The sequence below is a fragment of the Phragmites australis genome, chromosome 5, assembly GCF_958298935.1.
Source record: "Phragmites australis chromosome 5, lpPhrAust1.1, whole genome shotgun sequence".
Taxonomy (NCBI): Eukaryota; Viridiplantae; Streptophyta; class Magnoliopsida; order Poales; family Poaceae; genus Phragmites; species Phragmites australis.
The window spans coordinates 31380672-31399113 of record NC_084925.1 but is presented as its reverse complement, the minus strand read 5'-3'; the positions used below and the strand labels follow the sequence as shown (position 1 = coordinate 31399113).

General features: G+C 43.0%; 1 protein-coding gene across 1 annotated transcript; it reads left to right on the top strand.

Moving 5' to 3' along the window:
* The first annotated feature begins 18043 nt into the window (after positions 1-18043).
* LOC133917975 (serine/threonine-protein kinase OXI1-like) lies at positions 18044-18442 on the top strand. The gene has a single exon (XM_062361774.1). The coding sequence runs from the start codon at positions 18044-18046 to the stop codon at positions 18440-18442; it is 399 nt and encodes a 132-aa protein (XP_062217758.1).

The following is an 18442-nucleotide window of genomic DNA, read 5'->3' as shown; positions in this document are numbered from 1 at the left end:
CATAATTTTTTGATATAATTTAGACTTAATCTTCCAGGAGTCATAACTTCTCCATTCCGGCTCCAATTCTGGCGATTCTTTCGCCGAAATTCATCTAAATTTGATATCTATCTATTCATCATAGTGTGATATCCATTAGGGCTCATTTGGCTTTCCATTTTGTGTTATTTGATTCTTTTCTAGTATAGCCTCTTAATGATCATAGTCACAATTATAGAACCGTCAAAATTCTGCGAGTGCTGCGCAGAAAGCATTAGGAGCAAGGAAGATCCTGACTACAACCAAGACTTTGAAGAAAACCTCAGAGAAGGCAAGTCCTATCTACTTTATCATATTGAACCTATGTTTCAACTAATCTACATGATCAACTAAAACTGGACTTATATCGCATGTGCTATGTATTGCGCTTTTGCAAATTGCTTGTAGTAGTTAATCCTATTAAACACTTGCCATGCCATAAAGGTTATCATCCAAAGTACATATCACCCTAGGATTATCTGTTGTTATCTATATTAATGACAGATGACGTCTTGATATCTAGCATGCTTAGGATTGAATATGTCTCATCGGAGACGTCGCTTTTAAAACACCTCTCTTGGGAGATAAGAATTACTGTTGTAAATGTTAAACTCATATACCATGGATCCTTGATGGTTATGAATTCTGTGATGGTTGTGAAATCCTTAATGTCATGTGGGATATGGTGGGAGGTGTGTAAAAATAGGTGAAAACTGTTTGGCGGGGGCATGTAGAGTAGTACTCTGGATGAGGATGCTTCTGGGGGCTTGAGTCACCTATATGTGGTGTTCATGACCAGAAGATACCTACCCTGGCCACTTAAGGACCGAGTCTTGCTTCGTCATGCTTAGCCAGCCCCGTGCAACCATGCGACCTAAATGGGTAGGATTTGACTTTTTTTCACCGAACTGAGTTGGGCATCATACTAGGAGGCTGAGATTAGCGAGCAGTCAAATGACTATGTGGCCCTCTGTTTGAACGTGCAGAAACCAACAAATACTTAAAAAAGGAACCTGGCATTTAGTACAAGACCACTAGTACTTGGGGGTAAATCTCATAGAAAAGCCCGGCATGAAAGGTGAATGGAGTGTCTCAGTATGATTTGCTCCTCCGCTTGCTACGGTTAGAGACGGAGCATATCTCATGGGTAAAGTTGTACAACATCTGCAGAGTGTAAACCTATTTGAATAGTCGTGTCCATGGTTATGGACATGCGAAGGCATGGTCACGCTTGAATAGACTTCGTGTGCGTGTTTTGATGAGTGAGTGTGTGGACTAGATGTCCGTGTGTTGAGGTTCCTGGCTCGATCTGCCAGAAGCTGTGTGGTACTAGAGATACACTAGATGTGATAATAGGGACTGTGGAGTGAGGTGTAGCCCCTCCCAGGACCGAAAAACCCCACATATAGCTTGTTATCGGGTTTTGAACTACTTAAACTATTTTTAAAGCCAATCATAGATGATACAATTGAATACCTGCATAAACTATTTTACGCTTAAAACTAAACTGTAAAGCCTCATCCTTGAATTACCCCTTTATGCATCTATCAACACCTTGAAGTAGTATAGGGCTTGCTGAGTACCTTCCGTACTCACTCTTCCTGTCATTCAGATGAGGAAGCCGATGCCGACTTCACCGGAGGTGAAGCCAGGGATGAAGAGTAGTCTTAGAAGTAACGTTCGCACCCTAAGCTGCTTGTGGCTTGGGCTTTTGCTTTTCGATGTGTTTTGTTGGCCTCTCGGCCAGGTTTGTAATATACCATATGTGTGATAACCTTTTGTACTCTGAACCTTAGTAATTACGTACAAAGTTTGTCTGTGATACTACAACTATTGTACTGTGTGTATCAGCTACTTGATTCAGAGACTGATACAGGTGGTACAGGAGATCCCGGGTTAGGGTATTACATGGTGCTAGGGGTAGTTCGGAAGAGGAGCTTGGATGCCGTAGACTGCTTGCATCGGTTAAGCACCATCTATCGATGTCGTTAGCTTTAGCTCTTTTTTGTACTTACCACATACTTAGATATGGGACGGGTAAGTCAAGTACCGTAAGTCACCGTGTTCATTTGAACTATGTGTCGAGATGTGAGCGGAAATGCTATTAGGGTGCCTGAGATTGTGCTGATAAGTCGTGGTACACACGGGATCTAGGTGACCTCCACATTACTCAACATGGGAACAAAGGTTCAGGGTGGGTACATGAACGGTTGATACATGAATCATCACTCACAATTGATGGGTTATATGGATGATGGTCTCATTTTGTGTGGGTCCAGGAGTACTCCCATGCAGAGTGTAAAATCAATTTGAATTGCCGTGCTCTTGGTTATGAGCATGCTTTCGTCCATCCGCATCGGTCGTAGAGTCACGAATGAGGGGTGATGGTTTAGTATGTTGGGTTGCGGTTGAGATGGTTTTGTTTTCATATATATGTTTATTATATTTCTAGTTATATTTATGCTTCAGCTGGTGTTACCGAAAAATAAAAGGGTTGTTTGGTTAAGTATAAGTGCTCTCACATAGGTCTTAAGATTGCTACCGCATATGAAATTGCTCAACTAGAATATATTTTCTAGTTTTACCAGTCTCAAGGAGTTTGGTTGGAGACCGAATTATAGGATCCATAGTTGTACTATCAAGAGAAGCTGCTAAAAGCGTTGCTCAATTGTTGTGTTGAGTGCTCAAACCATATGCTTAGTGCGGGATGAGTTTGTGTTGAGAGTTCGCTTTAGGAGTCCGGAGTGTCTAAAAGGTGTTTTAGATTTCACCCTTTGTGTTGTTGGCCTTAGTGGCAAAAAGTGGTTGTTGCCATGTCTTAGTTGTTTTTGGCATGTATCATGTGGTACCTAGTTTAATCTTTGGGAATTAAGCTTTGTACAATTGGTGGAAGTGTTTGAAGAAACTTTCAAAGTGTTCTTAGTTTTGATCCAATGTGGTTGAGATAATGAATTCAGTATGGATGTGTACCCATCTGAATAAGCTTTCCGTGGAATCCAAAATCACCAAGGTCGGATATTGTGATCAAAAGTTATCATCATTTTTCAGAGTGTCGGATGTGTTGATTTTGGAAGTTCCGATGTGTCAGAAGTTCCGATCCTAGTTTTGATGTGTCGGAACCTCTGATTTCAGAAACTTAGGGTTCTCGGGTTCTAGTTTTTTATTTAATTGGATGTTCCGATCCTAGTTCTGATGTGTCGGAACCTTCGATTTTCAGAAACTTGGGGTTCTCAGGTTCCTATTTTTTATTTAATCGGAAGGTCTGATACTATTATCAAAAGTTCCAAAGTGTGGTTTTTAGCAGATCTGGGAGTGAGTTTCACCCAGATTTGACCATGGGGATTCATGGGATCGGAAGTTCCAATCTGGGGATCGAAAGTTTCGATATGTGCAGTTTGTGTCCAATAGCTAGTTTTTCAAAGTTTGGTATAAATATCCCTTGGCCTCCTTGTGTGGGGTTGGTTACTTGGCTACCTTTGTGGTGCTTGTGAGAGGTGTTAGAACTTGGTGTTCCACCTTTGAGTGCTCCCCTCCGCTCTCTATCAAGAATTTGTTGGAATCAATCCTTTGTGGCATAGTGAGGAAACAATGAAGTGTGTGAGGTGTGTGGAGCTTGGGTTACTCGCACGTGTCACATTAGTTGCGTGTGTTTGAGCACTTGGCGCTGATTGTGCATGAGTTCAAGAGTTTGTTACTCTTGGAGACCACCGTCTCCTATACTACTTGGTGGTGGATTGCTGGCGATCTCCTCAAGTGAGGATTATGAGGAGGCTCAGAAGTGATAGAAGAACCTATCATCTCCGGAGTGGAGGAATATATAGTTGGCTATAGTGGAGACAAGGAGTGCATGTGTATAACCTTGTGAGGAAAAAGGTTGAAAAAGACTCGGCTCAAGTGTGACCGACCTTCCTCAACGAAGACATAGAATATCGGTGGATATCCGAACTTCGATAACAAATCATTTATTTCAGTATTTCCTTACTTTTGTGCATTGCTTTGATATTTATGCTTGTATGCTTATTTGTATGTGCAATGAGTTAATTTCGTAATATTTAAATATGTCATTTTACACTTATTGGATGTTCTGATGAATAGTAAAATCAGAATAACTGGCGAATAGTAAAATCAGAACATCTGATTAGAGTTTGTTGCATATCATGCTAGATTTGAATAATTTTTGTCACCCTAGGATGGTAACAATCACATTTGTTTATGGTGATTATGCACTAGTTGAGCCTAGTATATTTAGGTTTTTTATTTGTGAAAAAATCATTGGTTTTATTTCTACTATAAGTTTAGACCAACTATCAAAAGGGGATGAAATTTTGCAAAAACACCTATTCACCCCTTATAGGCGACATCATGATCTTTTCAAGGGCCCCCATGATGCCTTATCGGCACTACCAAATGAGGTTGACAGAGTGTTAAGCTTACGATCCAATGATCCACATACGAGGCGAATATTTTGGGTACACGATGGATTGTCCTCATGTCGTGTACCCTAACTACTTGTTCTCGGGATGTTGGAGTGGTGGATCGATGTCAGCCTTACCCTAGAAGCCATAATGACTACGTTTTTAGTATAACCCTTAGAATGGTGTAGGGATTTTCCTTGTGCAGTCAAGTTGGTCTTTTGCCGACCGTGGCGACGCAATGCGGATTGGACCCAGGTAGGGTTCTGAAAGGTTTTTTGAGCCGTTTTGATGAGAGTTGTACACTAGTCATTGACGTGGTTAGGACCTAGTGTTTAAGACTAAGGGTTTGTACTTTTGTGTGTGTTTCCCTTCGTTCGAAGTGTTTCTTTGTAGTTGGAATGGCAATGCAATTTCTTGTGTGGTTGCTTTCTATAGTCATAAAGGCTATGTTGTAGTTTGAGTAGTTGTTCTTAGGATAGCCTGGGTGGAGTGGTTCACTGGCTCTGAGTGTATGTAACACCCAAATTTCAATATTTGCAATAATTTAAAATTTTGCTAGAAATTAACTCAGGTGTTGCAACTTAGCTCAATAGGAAATTAATTTCTAAATTAACTTGGCCTAGGATAATTGTTTGAATGCATTCATGCCGTTGTAGATGCAATAAGGTTTTATTGGGTGGAAAAAGTTTGCAAAATTTCGCTAGGTTTCGCCGCTTTAAAACCTCATTGGAAAATTTGATGAAATTCAATTGGAAAAAGTTTTGGAAATTCAGAAAGCGCTCTCGGGCCGAAATGCCCCTTCTCCCTCGGCCCAAACCCCTTTTTCCTTTCCCTCCCACGTGGGCCGCCGACCTCCCTTTCCCCGTGTCGGCCCACAGGCCGAGCCGGCCTGCTGGAATCCTGAGTCGGCGCCCCACTCCCGCTGCCGTGTGGACCCGCTGAGCCCCGAGCTGAAGCCGCGTGCCGAACCCCGAAGCCGACGGCTCTCCTTCTTCTTCCTCCGTCCGCCCGCCTCCCTGCTTAAACGCCGCCACCACCGACTTCATTTACGGCCTCCCCGTTCATCTCCCCGCCCCGAATCACCTCCGTCGCGTGCACGTGCCCCTCCCCCTTCCTTTCCCCTCCATTTAAAGCCGTTTTAGTGCTCAACTCCGAGTAGAAACCGCCGGCCATCAAGGCCATGACCACCGCTCCTTTCCCCTTCAAATTCCGGCCACTCCGGCCACCATCTCCCCTATTTAAGCCACCCTCTACCTTCCCGGCAAGATTCCGCACACCACACAGTCGCTCACGCCTCGCTTTTCCGCTCGGAACGCCGTCGCCGCCCTTTTCTTCTTTGGCTCCGGTGAGATGCGCCGCCGCCGTCGTTCTTCACGTACGCACTGTCTCCAGCCGAGCTAATCGCTCCTTGGGACCCGCAGGTGCCTCCGGAGCCGATCTCGTGGGTCGTCATCGCCGTTTAGCCACCGGAGAGCCCTCCCCGCCGCCGCACCGACCGCTGTCGCCGCCCTCGTCATCGTCCGGTCACCCCAACGCCCCTCCAGCCACCCCTTTAGCTCGAGGTGAGTTCGCCGGGCTCCCCTCTCTCCCTTCCGCCGCTCGTCGGGGCAGTCCGGCCGCCGGAACCCCGATCCAGCCAACTCCGGCCACCCGCCGGCTACCCCGCCGCCGTTCGCGCCTTTGTACCGAACCCAGAGCAACCTCGGCCGTCGATCTCCCTTCTACGGCCAGGATTAAAACCTCTTCGTTATTTGAACTTCGGTCCACCGTGGACTCATGGACCGGCCAACTGGCCCTGGTCCATGGGCTCATGAACCTATTCCTTTTCCTTTCTAATAGAAGAATAAACCAATATTGTTTATGACGTCACAAATCCAATTTCCAGTATAAAAACAATTCAGATTTTCTCTCATAATAAGGAAATTTTGCAGAAACACCCCTGGAACTTCAAATAATCATAACTTTTTGTTCGTAGCTCCGATTTAGGCGATTTTCGCGCTCAAACGATCGTAGCGTCACGTAGAATCTGTTTATAGGGTTTTTATCTAGTTTTAGGAATGTTTGGTGTACTGTTCTTATGTTAGATTGTGCGCTCGTGTAGACGATTCAGTCCAGGAATTCGGCAACTTTCAAGAGGAAGATTTTGAAGGACCTGTGCAACACTTCGACGAAGGCAAGTGTCTTGACCATGTTGCACAACCCAGTTTTTATATAAAAATAGTCTTTATCAAAAATGCATGCTGTTTTACAAAATGGGTAGTATAGCAAACACTAGTGTTAGTTGTAGATGTTTTATCCTTAAAATAACATCATGTTTATGCTTAGCCATGCTTTTTAGATGAACATGTAGCATGTAGGTGATGAATCATGAGTTATGAACTGAAATTTGATATAGGAAGTATGTCATGAAAACTGATGTTGTTAAGGGAGTTAACAACAAGGATATTTGGGGTTTTGGGCAAGAAAGGGTTATTCTCGGCATGGTTGGTTGAATGGAGATGTTTGGTAATCTACCCTTATGGGGTTATTGGCGGTCTTGCCCAGACCATTTTAAGGACCGGTTCGTGGAGCAACCATCCATGGCAACAGTGCAACCACGAGACCAATATGGTACGGCTTGGCCTAGTAATTAGGTGTTCTCCCAGTGTTGTATGAGCCAATTGGATGTATAGATAAGGAAGGGTTACTTCCCGATTCTACCCGGCACAAGAGGGGGCTTCTGGGGTGGAGGGTTACTCCACTTATGTACGGCGGTGAAACCTCAGTGGGCAAGTGCATACTGGGAGACTCTTTGGAAAAACCTCGTAGTGATCTCTTGGCACACACCTCGGAAGTGTGTAAGGTACCGACGGGTACCGGCAAAAGAGAATATCACGACTCATGGGTAAAGTGTACAAACTCTGCAGAGTGTCAAACTGAATATTCAGCTGTGCTCACGGTCATGAGCGGCATGGACCCTCACATGATTAGTTGGGTGGTTTCGGATGTGTTGGTTGGTCTTTAGTTGGACCGGGTGGTTCACAGTGATGGGAACTGCGATTCGACCTTGGTTTTGGTTTCAGGTGAATGGAACATCAGTTGAGGAGCAAGGTGGTTGGAACCTTGGCTCAAGCCTCAAAGAATCTTTTATGTAGTAAATAGATTGCTTTTATAACTGATGTACTACTAAAATGGCATTTTATGCAAATAAACCTCTGAGTTAAGCCATTCTTGTTATTAGCCCCATGTCATACTTTCCCACACTTGCGGAGTACGAAATATACTCACACTTGCTATTTTCAATAATAAATGCTGCTCAGTGGGAGAAGACTACAAGGAAATCAAGGAACCTGAAGACCATTGTTTGGAGATGGAGTGTTCCAGGTCGCGTTGCCCCCAGTCAATTGCCTGTGGCGTGCCCAGAAGATTCATAGGAGTCATCTTGTGTTCTTCCGCCGTTGTCTTGTAACTCTGGTATTTATTTCAATAAAGTTGTTTTTGATCGATATAGAACTGTATATCATTGATATGTCACCGCATGTATGATGAAACTGATCCTGGCATACATGTGGAATGCACCTGGTTGTTCTTTTGAAAAACCAGGCGTGACAGTGTAGGAGTCTATTGTTTGCACCAGTGGTCCTATACTTGTTCTGTGATATATTTGACATGCTGGAGGTTGGTGCCAGCATGGCCAAGACAGTGTTGTTGGTCAATTCGTGAAGGATTTCTCGTGCTCACCTGCAAACACAGTCGTGTTTGACGTGGAGATTCTTCTATTTGGAAGGAGGAAGCAAAGTTTATACCTGGACCATAGGCGTGTTGGTGTTGTTTAGGTTTTGCCGCAAAGGTTGTGTCCTATAGCAGCTTGGTGGGATGCTAGGTTGACTTGTCGATGTTGAGCATTGGTGGCTTAGCTAAGAGAGTTTCACTCATCGAGTGGATACCGAGGTTGAGGGTTGCCTGAACCTTTTCTAGCCAAGTAGTCAGAGTTATCGCTAGAGCTTGTTGTGGCATTTCCTTAGTGGTTCTTAGTGGTTGTGTGAGCTAAGGCTTTCTTCCTATTTGGCCTTCGTGGATCGAGTGGAGTTGAAGAAGTATCTGGTTAATTCCTGGCTTGAGTTTTTTTCGGTAGTGAACCAGGTCTTCGGTGGCTACTCTATCTCTATCTCTAAGATGGAGTTTTGACCGTGAGATGTTTGGGTAGGTTTGTGCGTTGGAGGGTTGTCTTCATCAAGCGAAAGAATCAGCTTTCCTTAAGCGATACTTTGGGTGTTTAGCTGTTAGGACGCCAATGCGTCCTAAGGACGGTTTGTGTGGAGTTCACCTTCAAGTTTGATCGGTGAGATCAGGGATATGTTCGGGAGCTAGTGGATAAACCTGCGTTTAGGAGTGTGTTGTGAAAGAGGATGACTTTGTTGAGGGCGGCCTTAGTGGTTTTAGTGTTGTCCAGGAGGGCGTATTTTCTCTAGGGACCCAAAGACGAGTGTTGTTTGCCAACACTTAGTCTGTTGGCTGTGATCCAAGGTTGCAAAGGTTTTTTTCTAAATTGGTTTCATAAAGGAACTATGCTTGAGTTATAATGGTGGAGTTGAGCTTGCAGAAGGCATGTTTTCATCTCTCTGCAAGGGATTTTTGCAGTGGTTGTCTTGTCAGTTGGATTAATCGACATCTTTTTTTGCTTTTGCGGAGGTTGTGTTGTGGATGTGATGTTAGTTTGAAGAAGTCATGATGTGGTTGATGGTAGTATGGCAAGCTTGGGAGCATGATCAAGATGAGAAGTTCTATAGTATACCAGTTTGGCGTGATTATGGATGTGACGACCAGCGCAGTCCAGCCATTTGGTCTGGTTTTCTTGAGCTGACGGTTTGGATTGAATAGTGCAAGTCTAAGCTTGCAACCTGAAGGATGAGCCATTGGGTGGGTCGGAATGTTGGAGTTGGGTAAGTGGTTGCAAACTCATGGTTGTCCCTCCTACACTCGATGTTGTACCAATGAAAGAGTGACCAGTTGAAGGTTCAAAACTTAAGGTTGTGCCTGACTCTTGAGAAAGTCTACGCCCACTCTTGTTTTGGAGTTAGCGATGTTGGTGAAAGAAGTGAAGTGTCGACATCCTCTTAGTTTGAAACCGGAAAGGTTTTAAGCTCCTTCCTTTGAAGGCGTTAAGGTTGAGGTAAAGAAATATGTTTGTTCTTATCGGGGTTTTGACCTGAGTTTGTGATGTTAGATGAGCAAGTCTTTGGGTGCAATTGCGTCCTTTGAAGAGGGTGTTCCAAAGCATCTAATGCCTTAGTTTTGGAGTTTCTAGAGGAGAGTGTCTCTTGTCTTGTTGGTATAGTACTAGTGAAGATGTTGTAGGTTCTTGAATTTGTTTTCTCTTTTAAGAGTGTTGAAAAAGTGCAATGACATGATCATCTTCTTCAAGAGGCCAGAAGGTGGGTTTTGGAATGTGATCCTTTTAGCTTAGTCTTAGTGGTAGTAAGCTACATGTTTTAAAAGGCATCTTTTGTCACAGAAGATCAATATGAAGAGTGGTATCCAGTTGCATGATCGTCGCAACATGAAGAGAAGACATGAAGTTGTTCCTAGCTTCGTGGCATTATGTAGGTTTTATCAGCAGTTTTAGGCCGAGCTTAAATGGCCTTGCGACTGTTGGTGGTTCCAAAGTGGAGTTAAAAGCTTTTCGTATAAGTTTGTGTTGCTGGCTTGTCTCGCTTGCCTTAAGAGGTAGATGTCTTTTGGTTTGCGGTAGACAGGCTTACTAAGTCAATGTTTTCTTTTTGTTGAAGACGACCAGTTGGTGTGGGTAGTGGTTCCCTTGGTACCAGGAAGTGGTGAGTTTGCTTGGTGTGCCGAAGTCATTTGTTTTGAATCGGGACTTCAAGTGTGTGTCCTAGTTTTAGCAGAGTTTGCATAATGCCTTGGGCACAAAACTGTCATAGCATCGTTTTCCATTCTCGAATAGATGGTCAGTCAGAACGGATTATTTGGACCTTGGAAGACATGTTCCATTCATGTATTTCATCTTGGAATGGTAGTTGGGAGGACCAACTAGCTTTGGGCGAGTGATTTTCTTATAACAACAGTTATCAGCTGAGTATCAAGATGGCTTCTTGGAGGCTTTATATGGCAAGAAGTGTGTTTATCCTATTAGGTGGGATATTGTGGGTGAGAGGCCTTTGCTTGGCTTGGACTTTGTTTAGAAAACCACATAGAAGTTACATGAGTTCCATCATAGCATGTTGTTTGCTCAACACCAACAAAAGAGTTATGCAGTTAATCAGCGTCCTGACTTGGAGTTGTTGTTGGGGATCTCATGTTTCTCAGGGTGTCTTCAATAAAAGGCATGGTGTGTTTTGGTACCACCGGAAAGCTTAGTCCGAGGTGCATTGGCTTGTTTCACGTGGTGGCCCGTGTTGGAATTTGGCATATCATCTGGAGTTGCCAAACTCAATGAAAGCGCTACGCAATGTGTTCCTTGTCTCTATGCTATGAAACTATCTCCATGACACTAGGCATAAGAACAATATGGAGTTCATCACCGTGGAGTGTTGTCCGGTGTGCCATTGCTGGACAAATCTGAGCAAGTCATGAGGGGAACCATTAGGCATGTGAAGGTCCTTTAGTCGAATCGGTCTAAGCGAGAAGTGTTCAGAATCCCTAAGTAGTAGTTGCTTCTGAAAGACCTTGAGCTCTTTTGGGGATTTGTGGTTTAGTTGTTGCCTTCTTCGTTCCTTTTTAGCAATGGACGAGGTGGATTCGAGGACGAATCCTTTTAAGGAGGGGAGAATGTAATACCTAGAAAAAACAAAAGAAAGAAATAGTTGGCCATCCGATTGGGCCTAGGGCCCAACCAGCCCAAAACCTAAATCCTAAGTTCCCCACCTCTCCCCTTTTGCCCCTGTCTGGTTGTAGTCGCTGCCCCTCCCCTTGTCCAGTGCCCCTCCTGCACCTGCTGAGTGTGTCCCCATGGAGAAGAAGGAGAGGAGGGATAAGGGGAAGAGGAGAGAGGAAGGGAGAGGATAGGGCACCCTTGGAGCTGCCCGTGTCGCTGCCATGATGAGGAGTGGGGATGAAGGAGGGATCTACACACCCCTGCTATTGCTGCTACTGTACGCCATCGTGGTAAAGGAGGAGGTCATCCCGGCAACGTGTTGCTACCAGGGAGGACCGAGGTGGGGACCGCGCTACGTTGTTGTTGGATGAGGAAGGATCAATGTCTTCCTTTAGGTCTCGGTCCCCAAATCATTGGGTGATCTAGGTGGTGCCGCTTCATGACGCAAATAATTCTCGCCTTCATCATCAGTGAAGGTACATCGTGAGGTGATGGCAAGTATTATGGGATGGGGGTAGCAGCACGTCATTTGCACAAACACCTTCACTTGATGTTTAGTCTGGTTGTGATGCCAATTGGTGATTCTTAGTTGTTTCGTTGTTTGGCGGTTTTGTCATGATGTGGAAGTCGGTTCAAGGAATGTTCCTCGTTTGCTAGGATGTTAGATTATGTTAGTATGCTGATGATATATATATATATATATATATATATATATATATATATATATATATATATATATATATATATATATATATATATATATATATATATATATATACTACTACTACTACTACTACTACTACTACTACTACTACCCGTGTTTGCTTGCTTACGTTATATTCATTTTTAGAGGAGGTGCTATAGCGAGCATGGCCTTTTAGGGCATGTATGTGATTTTGATGATTAATTACAACATAGTCAATGGGACTAATATATTTGTCAAGTATATGCTTTAGTAGGTCTTATGGATGTAATACATTAAGAATCTATCGAAGCGGAACTCAAGAAAGTTTGAATTGAATGAGTTCAGAGAATATTACACTCACCAGATAGTCCAGTGCTTAGCAAGGTATACACACCAAGAGCATTTTCCAGGAGCTCGGTGTAGAAGAGTTTTGAACACCAGATAGTTTGGCGATTAGGAGTTGGCTACACCAAAGCATTTTTTAGGAGATGTTGTAGCGGCTTGTCTAGTGTGCTTGTACACACTGTATGATCTGGTGATCAGAGGATCTACACGTAGGACAAATGCACAGTGAGAAGTGGCTCGGTTGGCTCAAGTATACACATCGGATAGTCCAGTGATAGAGTTCAAGATAACGCTGGAACATCCATTATTCACAATGAATTTGAGTGCTAGTGAAAGGTTAGTTTTTGCTATTGTACACGCCAGATGGTCCGGTGTTTGTACTATTATTGATGCAGGATCATCCGGTGTTCACAATCTTTTTTAATCGTTGGAGCAACGGCTAGTTCACGGTTTTGATGCTATACATACCCTCCACTCGATCATTTGAGTATGCTGGAGTCCAGGGAAACTCATAGACACTTGAGAAGACATCCAAGCCACTAAAGTACTAAAAGTGATCATCCAGGGCAATTAAGCACAAGATTAAGGAGTGATAGTGCTAATAGACCTAGAGAGAGTTCTTGTTAGGTGTTGCTGCCTAGAGACGGGATCAAGAGGTGATCCTATATTGTACCAAGTGGTACACCAGCACTTTAAAGTCTTGGTGACTTGCTGGTACCGTGAGCCTTGATAGCTCATGCTTGTTGACCCTCCGACTTATTGTGTAGTGGCGGCAAGACGCTTGTACGGGGACACTGAGACCCTTGCCTTGGTGGTTCAAGCTCCGAAATGAAAACATCGGCAAGTAACCGAAAGAGAAACTTGTGGTGAGGACTTACCTTAGTGGCTTGGTGGCTCAACCTACTTGGGGCCTAGGTGGCTCAAGGGTCGTGATCGGGTTATCCGGGAGCTATAGCCTAGGTGGCTGCTCTAACATGGACTATGGGTGGTGTTTCTGCCATCGACACCACGTGATAAAAATCTCTTGAGCTGAGTTTGCTCTCTCTACCATCTTTACGTTTCTGTATTTTACATTCTTGCAATCTACATTTGCATGTTTACCTTCCTAGAGTAGTTTGTTAGAATTGGTTACAGGTTGCAAACCTTTTTGAGCCTAGAGCACATTTAAATAGAAATTAACGTAAGTTTATCTTATGAAGTTTTTTAAGCTGATTAGTTTTAGGTGTTCTAATTCATCCTCAAGGTCGTCATCATGCAAGTCGTCATCACACAAGTATTTTTTGACAAAGGTATGGAAACTAATGTAAGTGATGATGAATCCGATGAGAATTCACCCTCTCAAGAAGAACTTCTTGATTTGATCAATGAGCAACAAAGAGCCTTAAAGAAACAAGTTAAAAAAACTTAAGAAATTCAATACCCTTAATGACATTCATGCTACTTTTGTTTCTAATTATAATCAGTTAGTGAGCAAATTTGAATTGCTAAATAAGGAGTATGAAGAGCTTAAGGTAAAACTTGAATGCATTGAATCTCAACCAAAAGTCACTTTGAACCAATGCACCTCTCTCTTTAATTTTAATCCTAAGGTAGATACTTCCACTTCTTGTGATGATTTGAATGATCTATCTAGCTCACCCGTTCGCAATGAGACATGTGTTAAGAATGTTATTGTAGAATCATGTAATGATCTCATTACACAAGAGAATGACAAGCTCAAGCAAGAAATGAAGAAGCTCACAAAGGACATAGCAAAATTGGAGGGCAAGAATTATATCCAACATCCTCAAGATAATCGCGATAACATAGTGAACAAGCTTACAGAGGGATCCATCATGACATACTTCAAGTGTCATCAAGAAGATCACATATCCTTCCAATGCAAACAAATCAGGAAGAAGATCAAGGAGAAGAAGAAGACAATGAACTTCTCAAACAAGACCTCCAACATCTACACCAAGCCAAATTACAAGATCAAGACTAAGAACAACCACTACAAGCTCAAGAAGAAGGACAATGACAAAATGGTTCCACACTTGGTTGGGAGAAAGGACCGGAGGTGAAACCAGCCTATTTGGGTGCCAAAGAAGTCATCACCAACATGAACGGGTCAGCTCGGGGGATTTGGAGACTTGACACATAAGATGAAGTGAAGTTTCAAGCAAAGAAGCCAAGTGTACACGATTGGACGCATTGATGGAAATATTTATCATCATATACCCAAAATCTCGCATCTAAAGGTAAAAAACATAATGATAGCTAGATTTTTGTTCATGATTTTTTGTTTTGCATCTAGTACCTTTGCCTTGTCTAGGATTGTATGTGCATATTACATTTCCTTGCAATGTCTAGTGTAGGTTTTTCATATGGTAGGTTGCTTGTGTTTCTTTCTAACTCATGAGAAATCTATATGGTTTATTAGTTGTAGGTTCTTTACATGGTATGTTTTTTCAAGTGGTATACTTTATGTGTCATGAGTCCAATCTGTAGGATAAATTTCTCATTTTTTTAATGACAAGTGCATGCTTCTCGTAAGTATTTGACACTTGTCTGCACACATTTAGGAGGACCATATCCTATGGGTTGTGATTTTAAGAGTAACATTTATTTTAATTGGTATTTTTTTGTAGTCTCATGCAGTAATCTACAAGTTCCTGGAGGTATGTAATGATTTTTCGTCAATTGATATTATTGTCAATTCATTTCATCTTTTAAGCTACCTCATACATAATTTGGCTTAAACTTTATATCTGTACATATTGTCTAGTTGTGCATATATTTTACTCTAATCATATGTATGCACACATATAAGGAGAGTTTAGACCATATTATGTAAGTTTTATGTATTGTGATCCATGTTTCATTTCAAATGGTATACACATAACACTTTCAATTGGATTTCTATAATTGGTATTATTTATTATTAGATCATGATTTATGAAGCTCTCTCCCAAGTGCTCTAACGTTTTCCCTTAAGTTCAATATATATTCGTAGCCTTTTTGAGATTATTGACGAAGGGAGAGAATTTTAGCGGCCAAAGCAAGATGCATGACTATTAAGCAAGATGCAAGATTGTTCCTCGGATGGGAGAATTTTGCATGGGTTGCAAGGGACATACTGACGATGAAAAATGGGGAGAATTGTCTGCATGGCAGTCACAACAAAAGGGGGGCAAAGTGGAGATAATAACAAGGTATGACAAAAATGAGATATTTCTCCTACAATTGGTTCATTTTCAATTGGTATTATTGGTTCACTTTGAAGTGGTATCATTGGCTTCCTTAAAATCGGTACCATTGATTGTTCTTACTATATATCCAACCAAAGTGGTAAGACTTTATGCACTTTACAATTGTTGCCATTCATTTTTTTTATGCCTGTGCACTTTACATTTGGTATCAATTATGTTTTGCTACTTGCTTTGTTTGTGTTGTCATCAATCACTAAAAGGGGGAAGATTATAGCGAATATGGTCCTTTTAGCACATGCATGTGATTTTGGTAATTAATGACAACATAGTTAATGGGACTAACATGTATGTCAAGTATATACTTTAGTATATCCCATGGATGTAATACATAAAGAAGCTATCGAAACAGAACTCAAGAAAGTTTGAATTGAACGAGTTCAAAGAATATTGCACTTATCGGATGGTCCGATGCTCACCAAGGTATATACACCAGAGCATTTTACAGGAGCTTAGTGCAGAAGAGTTTTGAATACTGGATGGTCCGGCGATTAGAAGTTGGCTACACTGTAGCATTTTCCAAGAGATTTTGCAATGGCTTGTCTGGTGTGGTTGTACACACCAGATAGTCTGGTGATCAGATGATCCACACCCGAACAAATGCATAATGAGAAGTGGCTTGATCAGCTCAAGTATACATATTGGATAGTCCGGTAATAGAGTTCAAGATAACGCCAGAACATCCGATGTTCACAATAAATTTGAGTGCGGTTCCAACTCTAGTTTTTGCTGCTATACACGCTGGATGGCCCGGTGTATGTACTGTTGTTGATGCCAGATCATTCGGTATTCACAATCTTTTTTGACCGTTGGAGCAACGGCTAGTTTGCGAGTTTGAGGCTATAAATACCTTCCCTCACTCGGCCATTTGAGTGTGCTGGAGTCCAAGAAAGCTCATGGACATTTGAGAAGATATCCAAGCCACTAAAATACTAAAAGTGATCATCCAAGGCAATTAAACACAAGACTAGAGAGTGATTAGTGCTAATAGGTCTAGAGAGAGTAGTTGTTAGGTGTTGCTGCCTTGAAAGGGGATCAAGGAGTGATCCTATATTGTACCAAATGGTACGTCGATACCTTGGAATATTGGTGACTCGCCAGCACCATGAACCTTGGTGACTCATGCTTGTTGACCCTCTGACTTGGTATGAAGTAGCGGTAAGATATTTATGCGGGGACACGAAGACTCTTGTCTTGGTGGCTCAAGCTTCAAAGTGAAGACGGTAGTAAGTAACCGGAAGATAGGCTTGTCGTGAGGCCTTGCCTTGATGGCTTGGTGGCTTAAACTACTTGAGGCCCTAGGTGGCTCAAGGGTTGTGACCGGATGCCGTCCGGGAGCTATAACCTTGCTGGCTGCTCCAACATGGACTAGAGGTGGTGTTTATATCATCAATATAACTAGATAAAAATTTCTTATACCGAGTTTACTCTCTCTACCATCTTTATATTTCCGCATTTATATTCTTGTAATCTATATTTGCATATTTTCCTTCTTAGAGTAGTTTGGTAGGATTGGATATAGGTTGCAAACCTTTTTAAACGGTAGAGTAGACACACTAGCTGAATCTAGAGCATATTTAGATAGAAATTGATATAAATTTATGTTGTGAAGTTATTGGAGCCGATTATTTTTAGATATCCTAATTTATTCCCACCCCTTCTTAGGACATCAATGATCCCTACAACTGCTGCCGATTTTTTTTTATTCGAATGACCCCGTAAGTTAGTAGCGCTTTAGGCTTATAGTGGTCAGGTGTTATATTCAACCTCTCCGCAAAGCTCCACTGCCTCCACCCCAGCCACCACGGGAAGTGACCCCGCCACACCTCAGCTCACCCTCACCTTCCTCATGCCATCACAGGAGCAATAACAAGATGGTGGTACTAGTCTTCCCGTGCTTCTCCTCTCGGCACGCCTATAGAAAATTTAACATAAAAAATCGATAAATATGATAATCCTATTTATCGGTGGAGGTCAGTAAATTTATTTATCGGTCAAAAATTTTAATATTTTTTAAATTTGGTGCCTTTTGATTCTCGAATCCAACACGCGAGCAACAAAACGTATACCCGCATGGTCACAACCCGCCAAACCACCTCTCCAATCCTAATTCATTTATGTGTTATTTTTTATATCAAATAGTTTATGTATAATCTATGTGATTTTCTAAAGAAATTGAGTATTTTTTTCAAATTTTATCTAAAATATTTTATCTGTCATAGATAGAATTCTAATAAATTCGATAATCCTATTTATTGCTAGACTTCGATAAATTTTTGTTACCCATAAATTTGTCCTTTCACGCAGCCTCGACGGAGTCGTCATCCCAGTATCCACCGTCCACTTCCGGAATAGCCTCGTTCGCGTCGTCGTCGTCCTGCTGCTCATCAGGCGCGCGGACGCCGGCCAAGTCGAACTCGTTCGTGGGCATGGAGGACTACTGGCGCCGGAGATTGTGGTCGGGATCGGGCACGACTACGCCGTGGACTAGTAGAGCCTCGGCCTGGTGGTCTACGAGATGCTGTACGGGCGCACGCCGTTCCGGGGGCGGAGCCGGCGGGAAACGTTCCATCGCGTCCTCACCGCGCTGCCGGAGCTGCCCTGCGAGCCGACGCCCCTGCGCGACCTCATCGCGTGCCTCCTGGAGAAGGATCCCAGGAAGCGGCTCGGCGCGCACGGCGTCAAGCGGCATGCTTTCTTCCGTGGCGTCGACTGGGACCGCGTTCTCAATGTGGAGCGCCCGCCGTTCATCCCTGCACCGGAAGACGACGACGACGTTGTCGCAGTGGCCGAGGTGGTGGCGCTGGACGTGGAGAAGGTCGTGCATGAGGTGTTCGCCTCGACCGGCAGACGCAGCCGAAGGAGGTTGGCAGAGAGGGAGGGAGGGAGAGATGATGATTTCTCCATATTTTTCTGA

What these genes read in the sequence shown, in the direction of transcription:
- LOC133917975 (XM_062361774.1), top strand. Translation starts at nt 18,044, where the DNA reads ATGCTGTACGGGCGCACGCCGTTCCGGGGGCGGAGCCGGCGGGAAACG.